Below are 25,577 nucleotides of genomic sequence, written 5' to 3'. Positions count from 1 at the left end.
AAAGAGACCACAATTAATGATCTAGTAATTTATGTGGATGAAGACTACTACAACCTGGAATTCCTTTCCCGCAGGCTTGATGTGCACAAACACAGAGACAGATGTCCCTGGATGGGCAAACAGTGTGGGATCAGGATCAGCTGCTGTGGAACCCACAATGAGCATCTGCTGGAACACTAGGATCATGTGCTGAGCATGATCCCTCCAGCCACCCCCCTCTGTGGAAATGACCATGAGGAGGCCAAGCACACTCATGAACTGCCTGGGAAGGAAAGTTCCTATGCCCATCTGATGCTGGAGATAATGCCATCCATGGCTGCCTTAACTGGGATTACAAAATATTTGTGGCTTGCAGCTGACAAGGACCGGAAGTGAAACAATAGTTCTTTCACTTGCACAAGTCCCCTCTGCATTTTTAAGGGAGTTTTACAGGATCTTAAAAGAATTGGTAGCACTGAAATAATAAAAAAGATTTATAGAAGAACATGGAAATCTCTGGTGACTTCAGAATTACTTTATCTTAATGCTATTTTTTTCGTTGAGGGGCAAACTTTCCATTTTAAAAAAGAAATCCCCTGGGTGCTTCTAAATCATTCCAGAAAGTTTGAAACAATACCATGGACGTAAATTGATTTCTTACAGTGATAATATTGGTTCTGCTTGTTCCAGAGGCTACAGAAATATGTGCTGATGCAAATGGTACCCTTTTAATTCTACAGGACACAGCAGTGCTGGGATAACATTCCTGAGCCAATGTAAGACTTTCAGCTACTGTGTCAACTTATTTTTCAATTCAGACAGAGCCGCCAGAGGAAAGAACCCTTTGCCACACACATCTTATTAATTTCAGGGCATAAAGCAAATTATTAACTGAAAGCCACCAAGTCCTCAATTTGGGGTCATTTTTATAAACACTGCCAGCTCCAGCTGAATCTCATTTGTGCAAGTCATGTTTAGAGCCTGCACTTCCATTTGTTTTAAATGATCATTGAAAGTGCATGGGAAAAGTGATGGATGACTACGCTGAAAACAGAGAGTCAACACAGCTTCACAAAAACTCCCAACCATTCCAACAAATAAAAACCAGGGCTCACCAGAACATGAAGGTTCCAGCACTGCTGGAACTCGTGCAGCTACTCCACTTAATTGCAGTAAAAAACCCAAACAAAACCAGAAAGCAGAAGGTTAAATCCCAAGGAGAACCTCCTTACCCAAAAATGCTGTTTTAAGGAATGATAGAGTAATTCACTGTTTAAAATGAGTAATTAATTCCTTTTAAATAGAGTAATTCAGGTTTAAAAGTGAGATATTGGTTCAACCTCTGCCCTCAGAGCAGGGTCAAGAACACCAGGTTGCTCATTCCTTGGAAGTCAGCCAGATCTCTTCCTCTATCAGAGCGCTTAAAAATAGGCAAGGGTGTGGAAAAGCCACACTTCACCTGTAATTTTATAAATCAACCTCTCAAATTAGGAAAGCTCTGCTGTAACTTGTGTTGTTTCTGTCACCCACACCTGAGCAAAGGGCTGTTGCAGGGAAATGATGTAACCAAGTTTTTATTCAAACCTGCCAAATCATCACAAGAACTCTGATCAAGAACAAGAGCCAAATTACACAACTCCACTTCCTCATGTCAAGCAAACTGGAAAGTACAGAAAAAAAACAGAAAAGCAGCTTGATAATTACAACAGGATAAAAGAAACCACCGAAACCACAAAGACAAAGCACCAGCTTTTGACACTGTTCTCCCTCAAACACCAAAGTCCACATGGGCAATGACATGAAATATTTCCTTTTAAAAGAGCTTAGTTTAGAAATACCTGCTGCTACTCCATGCTTCCTTCTCCAGAATTTTTCTGTGCTCATAAAAAATGCAGCACCACCTGTAAGCTCTTCCTCAGCCCTGGCACAGGGTGCTCAGAGAAGCTGTGGCTGCCCCTGGATCCCTGGAATTTTTCCAGGCCAGCTTGGAGCAGCCTGGGATAGTGGAAGGTGCTGGAACTGGATGGTCTTTAAGGTCCCTTCCAACCCAAGCCATTCTGTGATTTTGAAATGGAGGTTTTTGTTCCCTCTTTCTTTCTCTCTTTAAATAATCTCAGGACTGTTTAAAGTGTCCAGCACACCTGCTTTTCCTTTTTCATGTCAACATTTCCTCATAGTAAGTTGCTGTGTAAAGTCATTTTTTGAGGTGGTTACAGAATTAAGAGCACAGCATCAAAAAATGGTAGTTTCTAACAGGATGAATATCAAAACAGTCCTGATTTGACTTCAAACATCATCTTAGACTTCCTTCTGACCTCAGTTTAAAGTAAAAACCAAAGCACCAGGCAGACAACTTATTTTTAAAAGGGTTTGTGGATTGTACTTTCACATTCAGGTGATGGCAACTCTTCCTAACCAGCTTGCCAGGAAATTGGCAAAGAATAAAACATTACCAGGCTTTATTTAGTCAGTGCTTTGAGGGGTTTTAATTTCACTGCAGAGATTGAAATGGACATAAAAGGACAGATAAAAAGCAAGGCAAAAGGATTCAAATCTTTTCTGAACAGAGACCTAGAATGGCTTTGCTCCTTATTAAGTGGTGTAATTGGAAAACTAGGAAGGCACAGTAGGAACAATTCTTCATCTTTCTGAAAAAGCTGGAAGCAATTTGTATTTTCTTTCCAAGCATCTCTGTTCAGTCTGTGATGGCTTTCACAGTTACAAACACACAAACACAGCAGAGGCGATCACTTTTTCTTCTCTAAAAAAAAAATGTTGCAAAATAAAGCAACATACTCTGAACTACAGAAAACAAGCAGGAGCTGTGTGCACCAGGAACCCTGGTATGAAAAAACCTTTTTGCTGCCTGTCACAGAAAAGGAAACAAGGCCACAAGGTGGATTTGTGATTCATTTGTCACAGGACAGCACCACAGCAGCATTCCAGAGCCAGACACAAGAACAAACCCAGCAGCAGCTTCCTCTTGGGAGCAGCCCAAGGTGCTTCAGCCCAGCACACATCACTCTTTCCCAACAGGCTGGAAATCCCTCCTGCAGGCACAAACCAACACAGTGGCTGCAAATATCTCCACCCCTCCTTCCTCCAACACCAACACAGACTTTTATTGGATTTTACTGTTACAAAGCACTGAAGATCCATTCTCCAAGCTGGCTGTGCAGGAACTCCACCAATCTCTGCTCGGCTCAGCTCACACACGATGCCAGGACCAACCCCTGATGTCCACATCCAACAATAAACACTCCATGATTCTATTTTATGATTCTATTTTAGCCTACTGAAATAAAAGGTAATTTAATATAAGGAGAAAACAGATGGGAAGAGGCAGCCATATCAGATGAGCTTTTAACCCACTATTTATCAATGCAGCCATGTCAGAGCTGAGAGGAAAATCTCATGTTTTCTAGGGAAGTGAGCACTGTCTGCAAATGCAGGTGGTGCAGAGGGATGGTTTGAGAGTGCAGTGCCACAACTCCAGCCCAAAGGCAGCAGCTGGATGCACATCATGGCCAGTGTAGGAAATGGAAAGACAGGAACTTCCACAGACACTGAAAGGTTTCATTTGCAGCCTTGCAAGAAGCTTGGACAGATGTAAAAATAAAAGTACCCAGACAATAAGCAGAAAAAATATAAATTTATGTTTCTGTAGCTGTAAGTAAGAATACACCTTAGGTAAATACAAGACTGTATTGAGTAAGATGGTAAAGGGTTTTATAGTGTAGTAATGTAACAACTACACTAATTACAAAAGTAAGTGAAGTATTTTATAATTACTAAAGTAAGTAATGTATAGAGTAAGCTAAGAGTTTAAATGTTATAATGGAAGCATATGTGTGTATGTGTAATAGCAGCCCATTGGATAAAAGTATATGCAGTGTAGTAGAATTAAGTAATGGTGATAGGTTAGAAAAACAAAATCAACTTTGTGGCAACCTTCTCTTGGATTAGAATGTTATATATTGCCTGGTAACCAAGAAACTTGTCACTACTTTGAGCTATGGCTGAATGCTTGCTCTTTTAAATCTCCCAGCCTTTGAGGCTGATGTTTAGTTGAGCAATAAATCATTTTTAGCCCGACTGTGGTCCCTTCAATCCTTTCAATTAACACAGTGATAATAACTGGTATCTTCAAGATAACAGGCCAGGGACTGGGTGTGCTCCAGCCGATCCAGCCCTGGCTTCCAGCGAGCCAGAGGCAACAGAACCCACATAGCTCCATCCTAATTTTGGAAACAATAACCCAAAACCCATGGAAAAACTGTTTATGGTGGATGCAAACAGCCTCTGACACATTTATAAATGTTACATACAGTAATACTGCCAAGTATCAGCTGAAAAGTTTGCATGGGTTTTGTTCTAGCTCTAAAGATTTTATCATTTTTGGGTAACAACTAGAAAAACCAAGCACTGGGTCCAAAATCTGAACAGTTTGAGGAGATACTTGATGTGATTTAGAAATGTGGAGAGCCCTGAGCAGTTCAAAGATCAGCTCAAGGGCAGCTAAATGGGGAAACACTCACAGACAGCACGTGGCACTACAGGAATACCGAAGGACTTACTAATATTGAGATAAAAAGCACATTTTCTGAATATTAATCACAACACACTAGCAAAGATGTTTAGTTTAGACACTACAACTGCTTATAGCATGTAAAATATACTGGGTCACACCACCACTCAACCTATTGAAACAGAAACTGTGTTAGAAGGGTGAAACTCCCTCCCAAAATCCTCCCTTCCCAGTGATGACACCTAGAGATTAGAAACATTGCACAGGTGTCTCCATTTCTTTATCATTTACTCCATTTTCCAGTTCCAGCATCTCTTTCAAAAATGGCAATGGCTATTCAGAGTTCCTTATTCTGTAGACACCAACTTTTCCCCCCAGGTTACTCTGGGGGGAAAGCATTTCTCTTTTAAACATTAATTTCATGTGCTATTTTCTGCCTGGTCAACCAAAATTGCCAAGATCTCGCTCCATTTCTCAGTCATTGTCCATTTGCTTATACTGAATGATTCTTCACCTTCAATTGGCCACCTCTCTCCAGCTTCTTGTGTTAAATCATTCTGCTAAATAAAATAATCTTTTTTTCTGTACTTTGTACAGTGTGGTTCCCTCAGGAATTTCAGAAGGAGGAGAAGGAGAAACCAGGACCGTGTCAGCAAATCCCATTCCAGATTACAAGCTGCTGTTTCTATTATATTTATTTATATACTTCAGCAGTTTCATCCTTCAATTTATATTACAACTCCTGGATGAAAGAACTGGAGGCTAGTGATGCATTATCCTTGATCTTCCTGAAGATTTTCTCTCTCTCCCCTAAAATCTCCAGTAGCCACTCCAATTTTGGGACCTCTGCCTTGCTCCAGAGAATGACCCCATTCCCAGGATGCCTGGGCATGTTCCCAAGGAGTTTTGCTCATGGCCAACAGTGCAGGAGACCTGAATTTACAGTTCTTCATTAAAAACACACTTTTGTTTACCAGACAAAGAGATTCAACTGCTATAAATATCCGAGAGATGCAGAAAAATAAACCCTGAGTGTTGTCCTTTCCTTCCACAGTAATTTGGCTGGATGAAAGCACTTAGGCTTTCAGTAAACCACAAATATTTCTATCAAAGAATAAGTTGTAAGGCTTTTTCTGTATGAAAAATATAAAGGTTCAGCTTGATAAAGGCTTGAAAAAAAATACCAAGGCTATCTGCTCATTTAAAAAAATTATTTCAAGCACCCTTTTTGTTTGTTTTGTGGTGAACGTATTCAATTCCCTTCTGGAATCGCTCCCAAGTAAAAGCATTAAGTGATGACAGCCAACCATGCATGTAAGTATGGAATTATCTTATGTAAGCATCAATTAATAATTTTATCTGCACCAGCACAAGGAAATTCTTTACAAGCATTTCCATGCAGTAAACATTTAGTCAGCACAAATATTCACATTTTACTAACAGAAAAGCACACACAGAGGGAAAAGCAATTCCTTTTGGAATTGGTGCTTTTCCTTTGGTGCTTTTATTTTTTACCTCACTCACCTGCTTTTCATACCAATATTTCCCCCAAAAATGCAAAGGTATGCTGATAATACAGGGATTTGTTATAACTCTATGCTATTTCTCCAATAAAGCAATTCAAAATGCAAATGACAGACTTCTAAGTCACCCTGCCTAGAAATAATTTGTAAAGAGCAAATTCAAGTAAAGTTTGAAAATGTCAACATGTGAAATGCAAGCAGATAAGGTGTGACGGAGATGATTTTACAATTTATTTGTAACTCTCAAATTCAGAGACACAGGAATATTGTACATTTAATTAATTCTAGGGTGATATTTAAGAAAAAACAACTGTGAGCAATCAGATTTGAACTTTTTAAAGGGTGTCATTTCCTTTAAGTTCAAGGAGCTTCTCCTGCCTTGACCTGGCAAAGTGCCACAGGTGGGAACAAAAATGCTGACTGCTGTTCCTTGAAATCCATAGTTTGGAAGCCAAGATAGTTAATAACTCTAGCTCATTAATCACACCATAGAGAAGTGTTCTGATCAGACACAAAATAAAAAGGATTATGGGATATGGTACTAAAGAAGTAAAAAAATCTCCAGTTTCCTTACAAGAAGAAAAGACAGGGCTGAGTTTGACAAACCTGACTCCTTTACCCAAATAAGTTTTTCAGTCAGGTTTTTTTACTCCTTTATCCAAGTGAGTTTTATCCAACTGAGTTTTTTAGCAAGGCAATGAATTAAAAAATGAAGTGATTGCTCAGTTTTGGGGCCTGAAAGCTGGTTCCAAGTTTTTCAGACATCACTGCAGGCTCTACCTTCCCTCTCACTCATGGCAGTTCACTGGAAAAGTCAATCCAGGACTTTGGACCCTCTTAGATTTACCCAGTTCCCAGTTGTGATAATTCACTTGTGGGGACTTTTGGAATGAATTCCAGACAGGATCTCTGAGTTGTTTTTGATGATGGGGTTTATTTTTCTTATCTTCTACAGAGGCAGGAAGGGTGGGTTTGGCTCACATCTTCACTGCATGGCTCAGAAGGTCACAAGACCCTCAGTTACAAGACTTTTTTAAGGAGTTATTGATTAATAAAAGATTGCCAACAAGGATATTTATGTTTTTGACCCAATCCTTAAATATTTCATCTTATGGACCCATGCTAGAGCGCAAGCTTTCTTAGCCAATCATGACATGACACAATATGACACAATAACAATCATGACATGACACAATAACAATCATGTTATGACACACAAACCTAATAGTACTGCACTCTGAACTCCTTGTTTACCTCTTTTATTTTTCTATATCTTAAACTACTTTTATTTTTTCTATATCTTAAACTCTAAAACTCTAAACTTTCCTTTACTCTAAAACTCTTTACTTTCCTTTACTAAAGCAGAGCTCAATGTGTCTCTGCTTTAAACTACAAATCCACATTCTCACTAAGTTTGGGAGCCTTTTCCAAGGTCTCAGACCAAATCCTGTGTTTAATTCTTGGCTTACAGGCCCAAAGTTCTGAGAATTGCCTGCATTTTGGATTCCAGCCTGTGGCAGGCAGAAATCAGCTTCCTTACCTTCATGATGTTCACCAGGTCTGTTTGATAGTAGCGATCCTGGTGGGCATTGGCAGCTGCTAAAGTGAGGAGATAATCATTCCTGGCGTGGATAGCCTTGGAATTGCACTCCGATCGTCGGGCTTTTAACTGCAACAAGTGAGAACACAGCTCACAAAGGGAATCTGAATGACCAAGCATTCATCAGTAGCACATTAATTGTGTGTATCTTGTGTTAATACAGTGATAACTTTAGGGAATTTATAGCTTTTAAGTCTTCCTAGTGATGAGGAGATTCCTGATGGATTTTTCTCTCCTGCAATTGGAATTTCATGTGTGGTCTTCAAAGAACAGTTTTAACTCTAATTAGATAAATAATTCCTTGCATATATTCCATATATAATTCTATACTCTGCCCAGAGAATGTTCTTAGCTCACTCTTTGTCCCACCAATTTCCCTTCCAAGCTGTCCCTCACCTCTACATTCCAGACAATTTGGGGCATTTGCCTCAAGAAATGAGCAGCAAAATCCAAGTTTCATACTCACCTTCACACTTGCCTTCTGCAAGCTTATTCTTGACTGAAAAAGACTAAGTTTGGACCTGGAACAGAAATGAGCAGAAGAAATTGAATGATTGCCTTACACTATTTCTACAAAAATATTTCTTCGTTGTCTGAAGGATGGTGGTTTAAAAAGTAAATAAGAAAACAAAATCAAGTCAATAGCTATTTTAATCTGAGTTAAACTGCAGGATAAATCTGCTCTAAAACCTCCAAGCTCAAATTTTTGTTTGTTTTTGTTTGTTTATATATGATTGTTTACTTTCTTCAGGTATTATAGGTAATTTTATTAAAGTTCTTTTCATCATCCCTCAGAAAGACACAAAAGATCTCTAAGGAAACCATCATTTCATTCCCTGAGAGCAATTCCGAATAACTTCTAAAAATAAAAATTAAAGAAAAAGGGGTGTGGTGAACTCCCATAAGACAGGCCAGACTCCAAACCCAAAACATGTGTTACTGGTTTTCCTGGAAGGAAGGCAATCACCCTCTTTAGGATGTCAAGGAACAGAGAAAACCTAAAGCCTCCAAAATTTATCTCAAAAACTGAAAAAAAGTGTCCTGCTGCCTCTCCTCCTCTAAATGGACTGACCCCAAATTTGAGATGTGTGGACAGAAAAGGAAGTCAGGAGGCTTTAATATCAAAAAAGTGCCAGTGTCCATAGAAAACGCCAAATTAAAGCTGTCACTTCAACTTCCTTCCTAAACAAACCAACCCAAACAAGTTCGAATTTCCTCTCAGGGTGTGCTTGAAATAGCTACAAAAATGTATAGAAGCAAAATGCAAAGAAAACCTGGCAGAAGCTCGTTGAAAGCCAAATATCAAGTGCAAAACCTAATACAAATGTGCTTTTTGGGGCTGCAATTATTTCCTACATATGCCATTAGAAAAACATACTTGGCCTCAATATCAGCTTTCTCCCGCACCGCCTGAGCCATCTGTTCAGTCTCAAAATATTTCTTTTTGCCTTTAGCTAAATCTTTGACTGTCTCCTGTAGTTCAGCTTGGATCCTTGTCAGCTGGTCCACACACTGAAAAAAAAGCATTCAGGAAAGAAAATATTACTTTTTTAGCATCCAAATAATATTATTATCATCGTTTTGCTGCTTTTTATGGTATTTTATAGGGAAGGATGCAGGCTTCAAGTCACACCTGGTCAATTATTCATGCAGGTCTTTTAAAACTGATCAGAACACAAAACCTTCTCTCTTCCTTTCTTTCTGCTGCTGTTAAAAGTGTTAGGATAACCCACAAATTAAACAGAAAAGTTCTGAAAGCTTTGGATGCAGTAATTAGTTGAAGTCATCAGAATACAACTGGGAAAAATCCAAAGGCAATCTACTGGAAGTGATACCAAAAAATGATTAATCTTTCCTTCTTTAAAATTTAAAACATGAGGCAAAAACTGCCACACACAACACAACAGGAAGAAAAATTATTATATTTAGCAATTCTTCAGACACCCTGCCAGCTTAAGAAAAACCCCAACAAAGCAGGAAAGGATCTGTGCTAAGCAGGATCTAGGCAAGAAAACCAATGTGAATCATCAGTGTCTAGAATTAAAACTCTCTTTAGAAGAGATTACTAAAGATTTTCGTTTACCCAAACTGGATTAAGCATGCAGGAGATTGATAGTCCAGTGGATTCCTATTTAATTACAGATATCACAGGCTGGATGTGGTCAGTGAAGTCTCCAGCAGCACCCAGGGGTGAGTTCAAACCTTTGAGTCCTTCAAACACCACCCCAAAATCCCAGCTCTTTTCATATCATCACCACCCCCTGGCTGCCCTCATTCCAGGTGCTGAACACCCCTGCAAAACACCTCAGCTTCTTCATTACACTAATTATTAATGCATAATTAATGTAACCTCCTTTGGGAGCAGTGCAGGTCTGGCAGGGTGCTGGGATCCAACAACCCAACACTGACATCCCCCTGTTCCACTGACAAAAAATAACACCCAGCCACCTGGGAAAAACAAACTGGCAGCCAACAGGAATGGCTGGTCTCACCACACAATCCTGCTCTCCCTGAAGCTGTCAAATTGCTATAAAGCACAGAAAAATTCCCACTAAAGCCACTGTTTGATGTGTGCAGACCAATAAAGCAATGGGCTCCAGAGGGTGCATTCCCTAGAGGCTGGTTTGGGGAGCGGTGGAAGGCAGAATTTGGATTTTTGGAGACCTCTGTGTGCATCAGGGAAAAATGAAAGGTAAAATAATCTGTATGTAACGGATGGCTGACAAAGAGCTGAAAGCCTGTGAAAAGAACTGGGGTTTTACAACTTCAGTGGGGATTGTGATCCCTAAAATCTCCTGCCAGCATCAAAAAATTAAAATATCAAATAATCCCAGTTGTTAAAAAGATCATTTGAGAAGAGTTAAATAATCTTGGTTTGCATCTCTGTAGGATAAAAGATTGTCAGAAGACTGGATGCCACATTAGATGGATATTCCCATGTAACCTTACAAGTATTCTGCTGACTGAATTTTAATTTTGATAAGCTTTTGTCTGAATGGAGGTCAGAACAATTATTTCTCTGTCCATTATTTATCTGTTTGGGAATTCAAAGGGAAGGGTGAGAGGCTGCACTGTGTAAAACAATAAACCGGTTGTGTAGGAAAATTAATCCTGCCAAGTGGATGATAATTCCATGTTGTAGGATAAGCATATCACTGTTAGAATACTCTGAACCAGAATACTGCCCTGATAACTGTAATAATTTGTTCTGCTGATTCAGAAGTACAGGAATAAAGGAACTTCTATGACTTCTAAAAATGTAAAGATCCCACTTCTGCTGCTGACTCATAAACACAGAACTATCACCACTTGCAGAAGAATAAAGTACAATTATTCACCAGTAAGAATGCCATAAAATTGCCACAGCATTGTTTGGAAAGCTTCACATGAAAATAAAATTCCACAGGACAATAAAACAGCATTAATAAAGTTAATTTTCCCCTCACAGAACAGAAATTGCACATGTTTCTAACAGTAGAATAATTTGTTCAGAAACTGAGAGCTCACATTACAGGAACATCTATTTAAATTTGTAACCAAGTTATTTTACATAATACTCCTCTAGAACACAGAACCAGGTACATTCTGGGTCTTTGTTGTCACTTTGTAACAAGGACAGATAAAATATCTGTTGTTTGGGTTTTTTTCTTTTGTAATTAATGGGACATCTTCCACAATTCCAGGTGCTCCAAGCCCCATCCAACCTGGCCTTGGACACTTCCAGGGATGGAACAGCCACAGCTTCTCTGGGCACTCTGTGCCAGGGCCTGCCCACCCTCACAAATGACTTTCAAATGCAACAAGCAATTAAATTAATATCCAGCTCACTGGAACTACACTATTTTCTCTGCAGGGACAATCACAGATAATTAAAGAGATAATTAAAGCAACTTTTGGAGGACTTATTTGTGATAGTGTTACAGGAGGTGGCTGGACAGCCTCCACTGTCCATCCTGGAGATTGCTCAAGCCATTCCTCCATGTTTCAGATGGAGCTTTTCTCAAAATCAGAACCTTTTCTAACAAAAACCATTTGCAATTGTCACTGCAAATCCAATGCAATGCAATTTCTGCAGCACAGTGTGAGATCTGACTAACTGGTATCACATTTTTAGGAGACTCATTTCCAAGCAGTTGTAATTTGGGATAACAGCTCAGAATTTTGATCCCTCTCCAACAAGCTGGATAAGATGAAGAGTACTATAAGATGAATCTTATATCTATAAGATGAAAAGTACTTACATATTTTAGAGGTGCCACAATAAAAGATTTCTAAAAATCTATTTTTTTCCTCAATAAAAATGACAATAGTTCAAAGGATTTCTTAAAGCACAAATACCTTCTTCAGCTGCTGCTCCTTAAAACACCGGACACTCCTGGCTGGCTCAGAAATTAAGTTTTTATAGTTCTCACAGATGTTGAGTCGGGACTGGGCCACCTGCATGGTGCCTTCTAAGAGTGATTTCCAAACTGAGTACATGCTCCTAAAATAACGAAACACAGAGAGGATGTGAGAATGAAGAAAGGGAGGTCAGGTGTTCCACTGAAAATTTGGATTTATAGAATCTCCTGAACTGAAAGGATCCTTCCACAAGGATCAGAATCCAGCTCCTGGGCTGGTTTATGTGACAGCAGGTCTATGTCATTTTCCCAAGAACTGCTTTTAAAACTAAATCTAAAGCACAATACTTTAGGCTGAACTAGCAAATATCTCCACTTTTAACAAAACCTTTAATGGAAGTTGTACCAAAAATAAAGATTTTCCCGCCTGTTCCTCTCTTGTGATTCAACTTGTTGCCAAAACGTTTTGGGTTCGGCACTTGGGGATGGGTAGGGAGGGGTTTGGAGAAGATCTCTGGCACTGTGGGATCTCATGGGTGTTATGGGAGTGTTTTATGTACACTTGAGACTGATAATTCAGTTTATTTCTTTCTAAACACAGAACCAACATGAGGGTGCTGAAAGTCCCAAACACAAATCTGTCAATTTCTTCCCGCTTGAAATAAAACTTGTTGGAACACAAAGAAGACATTAAAACAAAGCATCTGAAAGCTTATTCCAAATATTTAAGAGGTGCTGTTCAAAGGCTTTCAGCAACTGAGTTATTTGTGGTTTCATGTTTTATCCACCTTTCATGTTAATGAAATAAAGTTTTGTAAACAACTGTCTCCTGCTTTACCTCCTCCCTGCTGTCAGATTGGATCTTCACAAAGAACAGCCTCATAAAATGAGACCTCTTCCTGTCTTTTCCTGTGAAACAATCCACACACTCATCCCTCTAGCCTTAAAGTTATTTACTGAAATCTATATTCAGATACAGGCATTAATACCCAAACAGATGCAAATTACAGTTGTTGTCCTGTCAAGCTGTTTTGTTTCTCCCATCTTCCTAAATATTCAAGTCATAAACATCTATTTAAGACTAATCTCAGGAAAACAAAGCTTCTCTTTTAACTGGCAATGCTCTACTACAAAGGAAAAAGAAAAATTAGCTACAGAAAAGCAGTGATTCATTGTTAAGTAAAATAATGACACAAATTGAAATGATAAATACAGCAATTTTGAGATATCCAACTGGTAAATTACCTATAATCACTCCGTTCCTCAGCTCTTATTCCAAGCCAGTCCTTCTTTAAGTATTGGCTAGCCAGCTTCTGAATGCTCTGTTAAAAGAAGAGGAAAAAATAGTTTTAAAAAAAAAGTAATTAAAATACCATTTCTGTTCTTATGTCAGACAAATGAAAACCCAAAGAAGCAAACAATCTCCAGCTCAGCAAATGTACAAATTCCCACACTCAGAAGTGGGAATGTTGGAAGGGAAAGGGCTGAACTTGCACCAGCTGTGAGAACCCCAATTTTTATTTCTCTGGATCAGGACAGGGGGCTCCCAGAATCGAGGAAACACCTGGATCATCATTTATGAGCCCACCCTGACATGCCCAGCTCGAATCATCCAAGGCTGCAGGAGCTCTGCTGCTCCCAGGAGGAGCCCATTACTCAGAGCATTACACCAGACAAGAGATTGACAAATGCAGCTCATCTTTAATTATTAATGTTAATTGCACCCTTCAGTCCCTGCATTTCGTTTTGCATGGCCTCAGGAAATCAATAACAACATTTTCACACTCAAGGTCAGAAAGCAGCAGGATTTCATTTATAACCACACAGGGAAGGGGAGCTGCTGCCACACCAACCCTCCTCTGGCCGCTGATCCCATTTTCCTCAATATATCTATATATATTCTATTTTCCTCAGTATATCCATATATATCCTATTTTCTTCAATGCATATCCCATTTTCCTCAATATATCAATATATACCTCATTTTCCTCAATATATATCCCATTTTCCTCAATATATCAATATATAACCCATCTTCCTCAATATATCAATATACATCCCATTTTCCTCAATATATCAAAATACATCCATTTTTCCTCAATATATTAATGTACATCCCAATTTCCTCAATATATCCATATATATCCCATTTTCTTCAATATATATCCCCTTTTCCTCAATACATCAATATACATCCCAATTTCCTCAATGTATCAATACATATCCCATTTTGGGGACATAGTTTGGTGGTGGGAGAACAGCTGGACTTGAAGAACTTGAAGATCCTTTGCAACCTAATCCATCACCACAGAAACACCTCCAGCTTTTGCATGTTAGTCTACACAGCAAAGAAGTGGAGACCTGGGTGAAAATTCCCTCTCCAGATAAGAATCAATCCCCCAGGAATATTTTGGAAGAGCAGTCCTGAGGAAGAGCCTGGGGTGAGACATCTTTGCCCAGTGTCATTTATTTACACTTTCCATACCATGTTTAAGATGCAACAACCTTTGAATTATTAAAAAAAATAAATATCAGAAGTAGCTCAAACAGCACAAGATTTTATTCATGTCTCACAAGCCCACACAGTGGGAGAGATTTATCACCCAGCTATGATTTGATCCATGTGTTCACATAGAAAAATTAAATGTTCTAATAGATCACTAGTAGCAAAGGCATGCTCCCTCATATTTTTAAAAAAATGAGAATTCCATTAGGCAGCTGTTAAAAAATCCCAGATAAAAGGAAAAATAGCATTTCCTTTAACCCTGGCAGAGCAATTTGTGATGGGATTTGGAGCTTTATGAGATGCCTCCAACTGGTGCTAATCCCATGTTTCCACCATTTCTTCTTCAGACACCACTACAAGATCTGCCTCAAGATGCTGAATAAACATTCAGAACTAGGAAAAAAACCTCGCTGGCAGATGAGGACAAGCTCTGCTAAAATTAAGATACAAAAAAAGTCACAAGAGCAATAAATAAAGCTATTTTTGCCCAGAGAAATCCTATCACTGATGCCAGCAAATAGACCATAAACCCAGCGGGATTAACCATTTATTTCCAAACTGAACAAGCTCAGCAACAGAATCACTCAAAAAAGTGTAGAGAATAGGGAGAATAAAAGAATCATGGAATATCCTGAGCTGGAAGGGACCCACAGGATCACAAAATCCAACTCCTGGCCCTGCACAGTCCAACAATTCCACCCTGAGAGCGCTGTCCAAACACTCCTGGAGCTCTGGCATCCATGGAAAAACCAGCACAATTTCACATACACTCAGATTTGAATTTCCCAGGGCTGCAGCTCCTATTTCATGTTTTCTATCACCAGACCTGACCTCAAGTCTAATTATTGATATTATTTAATAAAGCCAGTTGAGGCAGGTATTGGGGAGGAAAAAAAATTTAAAATATTTGCTATATTACTTACAAAAGGGATCACCACTAAAAAAGGAAAAGGGGAGATGACCCAAATCAAAACATCATTGTTAGATGACTTTTTAAAAGTCATATTAACAATACTTTTCAGAGCAGTCATAAGGTTTTTATCTGTAATAATAACTGAGAGGTGCTGATGACAGCAGGTGCCCAAAAACCCTATTATTGATAGCAGAAAGCATGACAGACACAGCTGATGTAACATTGAGTTTTGGGACTATCAGGCAGGCAAATTCAGTGCTGCTTTTCAGTTAGGTGGTTTCGATATCTTGCATCATTTTGATCCCTTCTCTTTATCACAGCAGATTTCTGACATGATTATTTCTTTTTTTCATAATTTGGTTTGCTAAGTCTTCTTCTGGCAGGCAAACACTCCACAACAGAGAGGCTTCAGTATCTCTCTTTGCTTCTTCTCGGGGAAAAGCAAGGTTACTCCCAATTAAACTGACTTCATGGGAAGTGTGGAAGCCACTTTTACTAATCAACAGCTACAAATTAAGACTCTCTATTAGCACCTAGAAAAAGTCACAGTTTTATTATGTATTAATTCTTGTTATCAGGCTCATCCATTGCTTATGTGCAAAAGAGCTTTGCTTTATTTTATTTTTAAATGGGAAAAAAAGCATTGGGAATGTTGTACTTTGTCATTATTGTGAGGTGCAGGCACTGTGGAAAATTCTGTTTTATTTCAGTACTGCTGGTTCTTCCAAAATAAATTTGACAGCTACACCAAGACTCTCCTGCCACTGTAAAAACAGCCTTTTGACTGATATCAGATATTTTCAAACCCATATTTTTAGCTGTAAGACAGCAAGAGTGTATGGGCCATTCACTGATGATCCTTGTGGGTCCCTTCCAGCTCAGAATATTCTGTGAAATGAATGAAGCAATCTGTGAGGACTGGCTGAAGATGAAAGGGAATTGTCACACACAGAGACTCCTCCAAAAAAAAAAAAAGGGCAAAAAAATCCCCACACAACCAAAATGCAGAATGTCTGTATTTTGAAGAATGCTCCTACTACAGAAATGAAGAAATGAGGTATATCCAAACCAAGAAATTTCAGGCACTCCCCTGGTGCCCTTTGCTTTTTTCTCAAACCAGTGAGATTTGGCACAACTCCAGTGAGCTCAGGGAGCCTGACTCGCTCAAACACAGCTACCTGGCGCCAAAAATTCAGGAGGGAGCTTTATCAATCACACAGATGTTTGCCTCACAAGCTTCAAGAGTAACATGGAAGAGATTTTACACCCTTGCCAATCTCTTGGAAACATTTGGACAGGGAGAAGTGAGCAGAAAATGCAATACAGCCTGTGAGGTGAGAACTCTGGTTCTTTAATGCAGCAGAACCATTCAGTGTCAGTACTAAACTCTGGGATAGTGATTCTTTCAAGTGACATTTTATTTACCAGAGGCAGATTAAATGTTTTAATGAGAATGAAGGGACTCAGGCAGGGATTCCAGGCAGGATGTGACGTGGCTCCACTGGCATCACAAGCTCTGCCAGACACAATTCTTGTGCTGGGAGCTCACACAGGGCCTTAGGCAGCAGCCTCATGACCAAATGAAAATGAAAACAATCCTGCAACAGGTAGCACTGGACTTCTCCAGTGCATCCTGCCACTTCCCATAAGGTGCCCTGACTGTTGATCTGCACTGCCTTTAACATGGTTAATGAGAAATGAAAGAGGTTTCCCTGTGCCTGTAGCATCAATTGCAAAATTCCCTGGAAATGTTAGGAAAGGCTGGTTATCAAAGGTGAAGCTGCACCCCTAACCATGCTGCTTCTCCTTCCTCAAGATGGGATATTCCTTCCCACTATCAGATGACTCCAAGAAAATATGCAGTTTCATTCATTCATTCATTTATTCACTCATTCACAATTTTGTTCCAAGCTGCTTCATTTCTCTTTTTATTTTCAGATATTTGAAGCATGACAAGAAAGCAAAGAAAACATAGTGGGAAGCTAAAAAATTCATGTACAGCAGTTAAATATCACCTCAGGCACTTCTGCAATCACGTTTAGCAAAGAAAACGTCAAAGCTCTTCTCATTCACTTTGTTCATTTGTTAAAACTGTTGCTTCATTTGCAGCATCTTAATTCTCTCCAAAACAACCTGAATGAGATATAATTTAACTTTTCCTCTCTCAACCCTTGTTTAAAAAAAACCAAAACTGGCACTAAGTTTGTCCCTTTTTTTCCAAAGGTTTCACAGTTTTCAAAGACAACACTCACAGGGCTAAGACAGGAAATGATCAGAGGATAAATCCACTGCAGCCAAGCTGACTAGACCTAGAGCCAATTCAGATTTATTCATCAAAATATCCTCTAACCTATTATATTCCTGACCTTTCATCAGGCCAGGATCCACAGCTAACCTAGGGATTCATATTCTGTATTACTTGACACAAAACCAGTGTTGGAAGTTTCTCTCTCTGCATTATTATGAGTCTCCCTTATTATGAATACCCTGACAGATTTTAAGTAATAAAACCATACTTCACTAAGCTTCCAACAGCTTTTTCCCTGAATTCTCCTGTCTTTGGCTTCTAAATTTTAGGATTTCAGGCATCAAGAAAAATTAATTGTAATCTCCATGATGTGGCACCGTGGCCACAACTTTTTCACAGATACTTCCCACTCTGAGCAGGTTACAAACCAGAATAAATCCAGTTACACCAACCAATCTTAGTACTCATGTGGAGAATTATTTTCACTTTCTAAATTGCATATTTTAAATTGCTACATTAAGGATATGTTGCTATTTGGAAACATTCCAGGTTGTTTTGAGGGCCTTTTGCTAAATGACTCCTTAAAAAATGACTGTGTTGACGTTCTTATTGCACTATCCAGTATTTATCCAGTGAGAGTATTTCAGGCAGCCTGAAGTTTAGGGGCTCTCTTCTCACAATTTTCAGCTCTACAACCCCTGAGGAAGTACAATAATCCAAGCAAATAAAAATCCCCCAGCTTTCCAGGCACCCAGTGAAGAAATCTGAGTAAAATTCCCCCCATCTTTGAGCGTGAAAGTTGGAAAACGGCTGAAGATTGATTTTACTCTTCAAAATACAAGGAGCTCCTGTTTAAACCATCTAAAATTATTCTTTCTTATACTTGAAATAACTTCTCCTAGATTGTGAAGCTGTTCTACATAAACTCAAGAGTTCTTTTTCACAGTTGGCTTTCTTTAAGTCCCTAAGAAACTGTTAGAAAACCTCAGGAAGGGGCAGAACGTCAGGTTGTATTACAAGACACCAGGAGGTTTCCACCACATCACTTCTCCCTGGAGCCAAAGGCACATTAGCAGCTCTGGAGAAGAAGTTTGTTTGTCTTTTGGTTCAGAAGTCTGTGCTTCCTGAGCAAATCCCATTCCTAATAGATAAACCAAAGTCCTGGATCACATTTCAGATGGGGAACCACTGCTTTACACAGCTCCATATAAACCAGATTTCTTTTCCACCCTACTGAACTAGACCATGTCATTTTTGGCTGAGTTAATTTTTAACTTTTAGGTAAGCTTTTAACAACATTGGACCTTGATCTTTAGACAGATCTAAAGCTTAAAAACAGGAAAATTCATGAGGCTCCACAAAGCCAAGTGCAAGGTTGTGCACATGGGGCAGGGCAATGACAGGACACAGGGAATGGCTTCCCACTGCCAGAGGGCAGGGACAGATGAGATGCTGGGAAGGAATTTCTGGCTGGGAAGGTGGAGAGGCCCTGGCACAGGGTGCCCAAAGAAGCTGTGGCTGCTCCTGGATCCCTGGAAGTGTCCAAGGCCAGGCTGGACAACCTGGGATAGTAGGAGGTGTCCCCACCCATAGCAGGGGGTTGGGATGAGGCAATTTTTAAGATCCCTCCCTGAAATTAAAAGACTGAAGAGAGTGAAGTCATGGCAAACGACCTCTTTTCCTCCATGTACAGGTCTGATTGCCAGCATTAATTCAAAATGAAATTTCTCAGGACACAAATACAAAATGCCACCCAAATCTCACAGAGATGGCACAGCAGCACTTCTGTCATTCCCTCAAAGAGGAACCACCTCAGAGACACCAGTGCCACATCCTTCCCCTGTCTCACAGCTCAGCTGAAGCAGGACATGGGAGACATGTCTGTCAACTCCTCACCACCATTTCCTGCTGGTTTCAGGGATCCCAGCCAGAAACATCCCTTTAATGTGAATCTGAAGGAACTTCTGGGGGGTTTTAACCAGCACTGCTGCCAGGTACAGGGGTTTTTCTTCTCTGTTTGAGCTGCTAAGAAGCAGCACTTTCAACAAGCACCAAACTGACTCTAAGGACTCCTGGAATGCTGATTTTCCTTTCCTACACAACCAAATGGAAGCTCTGTGTTTCTGGACAGAAAGACAGACAAGATCATGATGTGGAGCCTTGAGAAAAAGGAAAGTCCCAGTTAGGAGTAAAAAAAAAAAAGTGTAGTTTCTCCAATTCTCACCTTCCCCATAATTACCTCCACGAGTTCTGTTTTGCTGAGTGAGACCAAAACCAGATACTTCCCAGTTTTGTAACGTGTGAGGTGCGTAGCAATAATTTCCAAATTTCCTCTAATTCAGATCCTGGGTGACTGATGAAGGATGGCAAAAACCTCACCTTCCACAGTATTTTTTGGCTGGGGAACACTGTGCAGCTACTGCTCTCCTAAAAAGAAGGATCAGGATAGGATCTCCTAAGCAAAGCCTGAACTATGGATTAAAAATCCATATTAACCGGTTCACTTGCCTCGTGGAACCAGTTCAAAACGTTTGAACTAGCTCAAAAGGCAGGGAAGCACTAAAAAATCTACAAAGGGAAGGTCAGAGTAAACCAGGAATGCTGAGTGACCTCTCTGTATTGTTTCAAAGAGCTACAAAAGTTGTATTTAAGACCAACAAGTTGTGGCTGCAACATTGTGGTTCTCTCATCCTCAATGTAGGACTTGGCACTGACCATAACAACAAACCATAATTAATAAACTACAGCACGTGTAGGGTTGGTTTTTTTAAATAATGCCATTTAGGAGGATTTCATTTTTAAATACTTAATATTTTGAGAGAAACCTTTCTGAATTTGTTCCATTCTCCACAGTGCTGCCACTGAAGCTGCTCTGTGTTATTCCCTGGAAGTGTCTCCAGCAGGTCAGCATTTCCTATTCTGTGGGAACTTCTTAATTAAAGGTTCACATGATTACAAAGCACTGACACAGCTCCTGCTCTATGGAGCACAAAGCTGACTTTTCTCCCACCCTAAAACAGCTGGCAAATAACTCTGAAATCATTTGTGCTTCATATAATATTTGTTGATCACTTTGTAACAGTGGAAGTGTTACAAACTGTGAAGTTTATCATGTTGAAATTTTAAAATTTTGAAATTAGTAATTAGCTTTTGAGCTTGGTCTATCTTTAGAAATATGGAACCTGCAATTAAATCAGGCGTTGGCATAAATTTAATTGTGTACATCATAATATGAGGTAAAACATAAAAATCAGCCTGAAAATGCAATGCCACATTTTTAAGGAGTTCAGTACATTTTATCTGTCTGGTAAAGTTTACATGAACAAATTTTGCTCTGCAAGCATCACCACTATTCAGAACTCACTACTTACTAATTAAATGATTTTTAAATTCATATTTCTTGTCCATTCTGTTCAACACTAACCCCTAAAGGTCTACTTCAAGCCTCACTGAAATCAACCCCTCTAACAGAAGATGATAATAAAAATTGTGCACAGCAGTCAGTTTCCACAGCTTCATAAACTTAAGTAGTTTGAGACTAACTAGCAAAGCCCCTTTTCCTCAAGTATCTCAGGGAACACATACTGGCATGGAAATGAAATTCTGGGACGCTGCAGCCACACATTCCAAATGTCACTGGTCCCACCACAGGCCCTCAACCTGCCCCACAACCACCACCAAAGATTTCAGCTACTCCATTTTCTCCAAGAAACTTGTCCTTGATGCCAGTGAGCTTTAAGGTCCCATCCGACCCAACCCATTCCATGATTTTATGAGGAAAAGTTTGCCAGTGCTCACCTAGTTATGCCCAAATCAGTAGAATAATTAAATGCAGCACAAACACTACAAAAGCCATGGAATTTAATCCCTCACTTGACAGCCTGGGTTTGCTCTGAACCCCTAAATCTGCACTAAAAGTACAGTTTCAAATGTCAAGGGTAGAAGACAAAGAGACCTAAATTTCTGAAAAACAAATGAAGATGATTCACCTTGGCTAGACAATTCTTCCAGCTGCACAAACAACCCAAGAGCTCCCTGGAAATCAGGGAGACAAGTGTGCATGCTTCCATCCGCCAAGGAATTTTGGCACCACCATCCAGTTATGGAAAACAAAGGTTTGGACTTCCTACATGAAACAGCTGGATTGATCAGGCAGCTTGAGGAGGAGCAAAGAAAGAACACAATTGTACCTAACAATATTTTCAGCGTTCTAAGTCAGCGGACACCAGAGCCACCTTGTTCTTCTGGTTAGTAAAGTTTGAGACTTGGTGCAGGAAATGGAACTGGAGAACACTTCAGCGGGGAAAAAGAAGAAGAAATGCTTTATTTGTTCCTGGGTGAGGGGAATTCCAGCTAAGTGGTTTTTAGGAAGAATATCCATTCACAGAAGAGCATAAAAAATGGTGGGATCATGTCTTGTAGGGAATTACAGAATAAAGTGGTAACCTCAAAAAAATTCAGGAGGAATCTGAAACCATTTCATCTCATCCTGTCCCTGTTTCCCCCTGGCTGTCCCCTCCTGTCAGGGAGTTGTGCAGAGCCACAAGGTCCCCCCTGATCCCCCTTTTCTCCAGGCTGAGCTCCTTTCCCAGCTCCCTCAGCCCCTCCTGGTGCTCCAGACCCTTCCCCAGCTCCATTCCCTGCCCTGGACACGCTCCAGCCCCTCCATGTCCTTCTTGTCCTGAGGGGCCCAAAATTGGCCCCAGGACTGGAGGTGCCTCAGCAGTGCCAGCAAAGGGAACAGAATCTGGTTTGGATTCTGTTGGGTTTGTTTTGGTTTCTAAAACGTTTTGAGGGATTTTTTGCTATAGGAAAAAGTAAACAGTGCCCACAGTGGCAGGGAAGCCACATGAAGGTTGCCATGAGAAGATCTCAGGTGAATGTGGCACATCAGACCCACCATTAATAATTAAACTGAGTCTAGAGGAGATCACTGATACCTGCATTCCCAGGCAAGGGGGCTCCAAAGCTCACATCCAGTAATTCCCAGGGATCACAGCCTTTGTATTTCCCTGAATTTACCACAGAAAATTTCCCACCTTTCCAAGACTCCACATTAACCCTGAAGTAATTTAACAATATTACCTAGTGCAAAGCACATTCCTTAACACCTCATATATCCTATAAGACACAGGATGTGACATCCTCATTCCTTTAGCTGAACCTTTAAAGTATTGCCTTGTATTTCCAGGGATTTGCCATGGTTTTGTTTTGTCCTTTATAAATCAAACAGTAGCAGAAAATGAAAGCAAAATTTAAGGCTGTAGAACACAGTTATGCAAATAATACAAAATTTTAAGTAACATTTTAGCCATTCTAAAAGTGTCTTTAATAGCATTTTATAGAGTAAATTTGCTGTTTCACAGTATGGTAGTACTTTAAATCAAGGATATTATTTTTTAGAAAAAAAATCTCTCTTTTCAACAGGACAGAAAAGCTGGCAGCAATAATGCAAAGATGTTAAAGGTTGTGCTCATGTTCAAACATCTGTAGAAAAAAAGAAACCCTTCCACAACTCAGGATACAGGTGCCAAAGCACTCACTAAGGGGAAAAACAGTCTATTAGAAAGCAATTTTTCTCTGAAGTCAGAAGACAAGCCAACTCTACAAGAGCTGCCAAGAACATCAGAGTCCAACTCAGTTTGACTTTGTTCACATGAAAAAAAAAAAAAAAAGAAAGAAAAAGAAATTTCTTCCTGCTCAGTTAAGAAAGAATTTAACAGGAACAGTTCAGAAAAACAAAAAAACCATCACATCAATAGAAAACACAGACAGAGAAGGAAAGTTTGGCTTAGGGAGCGTAAAACACGCATTAATTCAGGCTCAACGTTTGCTAAGCACAGGTCCACCCAGAGGAAGGTTTTTTGTAGAGGTTTATACATTATTTCCCACGTGCAACTCCTGGAATTGGTGTTATCAGACAAACAGAACGAGGGAGAAAAGGCAATGCCGGGGGAAAGGAACCATCTGGTCTGCACCGCGCCGACACAATAGGGAAGGGCTTGAGTTTGGCAGCTCGGCACTGGGAAACATATGGCACATTTCCTCTGAACTGGGCATTTTCTGCCTTCCCCCACCTCGTGTCAGAACCCTCCCAGCCCATGTGGGGTTTGCAGGAAGCTTTGTCGTGCTGCAAACCTAGGCACGGAGCAGCGCAGGGCTACTCTGAAGGAGGGTGAGTGGGGAGGTGAAGCACAAAAAATCCCAGCCATCTCCTCAGATTGGTGCCTTGGTAATTTTTCTGCTTTCCGAATGGATTGGGGGGTAATTTCTTACCAGAGATAGGTTATGTCCTCCTATTCTACTTTCAAATTTGGAAAATTTCCAAACCGCTTCCAGGGCAGGTCCCAAAAAAGAGAAGGGGAAAAAAAAAATAAGGAAGCTGAAGTCCTAGCAAACTAAGATTATCTGGACCAATTTGCTTGGGTTCTTATCCTTAAAATAGCAAAGGCTCAAATCCTAGCAAATTTCTGTACCAAATTTCTTTGGGTTCTTATTCTTAAAACAGCAACGGCAATCTTTAATTTGTGTATTTACTGATATTTATGAGAGAAGCTCTTGAGCCACACGTTTATTCGTATATTAATAAAATAAATCAGAGAAGCCTTAAATTTTAAGTCCATGTTGGTAACAAATATATTTTAACACAAAATTAGCCAAGAACAGGGCTGAAATGAGTTCCTTGGAAACAGGTTTTTATTTCACACATGAGTGTTAAGAGACAACACCTCGGGTGGTTCTGTCCATCTTGTTTAGAGCAAGGTTTTGTTACAATGATAAATGGAAGCTCTCCATTACAGTTCCAGATCAGCACATTAAATGAGATAAATGCAGACTGCAGCAGATTTTTCTGCTCTGGTTTCTGGGAGCACCAGTGCCCTGGGTATGGTCAGCACTCTGTAACATCAGGCCAGGCAGAAGAACAGAGACCAAAACCTCCCAAAATCAAATACAGCAACAACTCAAGTTTGAGGCAAAAAATGACATGCAAAGATTAACATAATGCAAATGAAGTGAGCCAAGGAGGGAATGAGATCACATCAGTCCCCACCACACTGATCTCAGCACATCAGCACCTTAATTTAATCCCAGATTACACAGCAGTTACATGAAGCTGCACTATTTCACCCTGCAGAACATCAAGTATAAGGTATCCAAAGCCCTCATGAGTACTGAGAATTCCTATTTTGTATCAAGCAGCAACTTCCACTTTGCAGAGATCAGTAGATAATATTTTTAATCCTTGGATCTAAAAAAATACAAGGGGAAAAAAATCCACAACTTCCACGGATAGGTATTAGCAATTACAAGGTTATTCCAAGAGAAATAGCCTTGTGTAAGAAAACCACAAATTATTCCTATTAAAAATGAAGCAGATGAGCTGGAGGGAAGGGGAAAACTGCAGATTCCAGTCTTTAAAGTAGAAATAGTATTACCCAAAGGGTTCTGTTTAGCACACTCACAGGGTGAGCAGGGAGAAATAAAGTGGGAAGGTTGAAAACTTTTAGGAGAAAACAATGACATTTAACACTCATATTGCAGGAGATGCTGTGTAATGAAGCTCTCCCAAACTGAAGAGTCCTTGGAAAAACAGATGAGTTTGACGGCAAAAAGGGAACACACAGAATAACGTAGAGAAAAATGAATCCACACTGTAATTGAGGAAACTGTGCTACTCTTCAGACTTGAACTTAAAGCAATATAAAGCAAATACAGGTCTAAACCCTGGATAATAACCTCACAACAATGGGAATAAACCAAAACCCCAGCTATTGCATCTGGTCATCCAAAATATGTCCCAGTGACTGTATGCATATATTTATTATATTTAAGTATATATTAATATATATATTTATATATCTGAAGCAGCTGCACATTGACAGGAGGTGAATTAGTCTCATCCAAGAATATCAGCAACATATTTAACAAAAATTTTCTTC

General features: G+C 39.7%; 1 protein-coding gene across 2 annotated transcripts in view; it reads right to left on the bottom strand.

Annotated features, from left to right (window-relative positions):
* The window catches only part of FCHSD2 (FCH and double SH3 domains 2), a 121,530-nt gene that overhangs the window by 47,127 nt on the left and 48,826 nt on the right, over positions 1-25,577 (bottom strand). For both annotated transcript variants that reach the window (XM_038128344.1, XM_038128353.1), the window contains exons 4-8: positions 13,216-13,292; positions 11,969-12,113; positions 9,009-9,142; positions 8,097-8,151; positions 7,571-7,699 (exon numbers count right to left, since the gene is read on the bottom strand). In XM_038128344.1, coding sequence (XP_037984272.1) covers positions 7,571-7,699; positions 8,097-8,151; positions 9,009-9,142; positions 11,969-12,113; positions 13,216-13,292 — 540 coding nt within the window. The remainder of the gene's footprint in view (positions 1-7,570; positions 7,700-8,096; positions 8,152-9,008; positions 9,143-11,968; positions 12,114-13,215; positions 13,293-25,577) is intronic.

This window comes from Motacilla alba, chromosome 1 (assembly GCF_015832195.1).
Source record: "Motacilla alba alba isolate MOTALB_02 chromosome 1, Motacilla_alba_V1.0_pri, whole genome shotgun sequence".
In the NCBI taxonomy this organism is placed as follows: domain Eukaryota; kingdom Metazoa; phylum Chordata; class Aves; order Passeriformes; family Motacillidae; genus Motacilla; species Motacilla alba.
The sequence above is the reverse complement of the archived record's forward strand: the minus strand, read 5'-3'. Positions and strand labels throughout refer to the sequence as shown.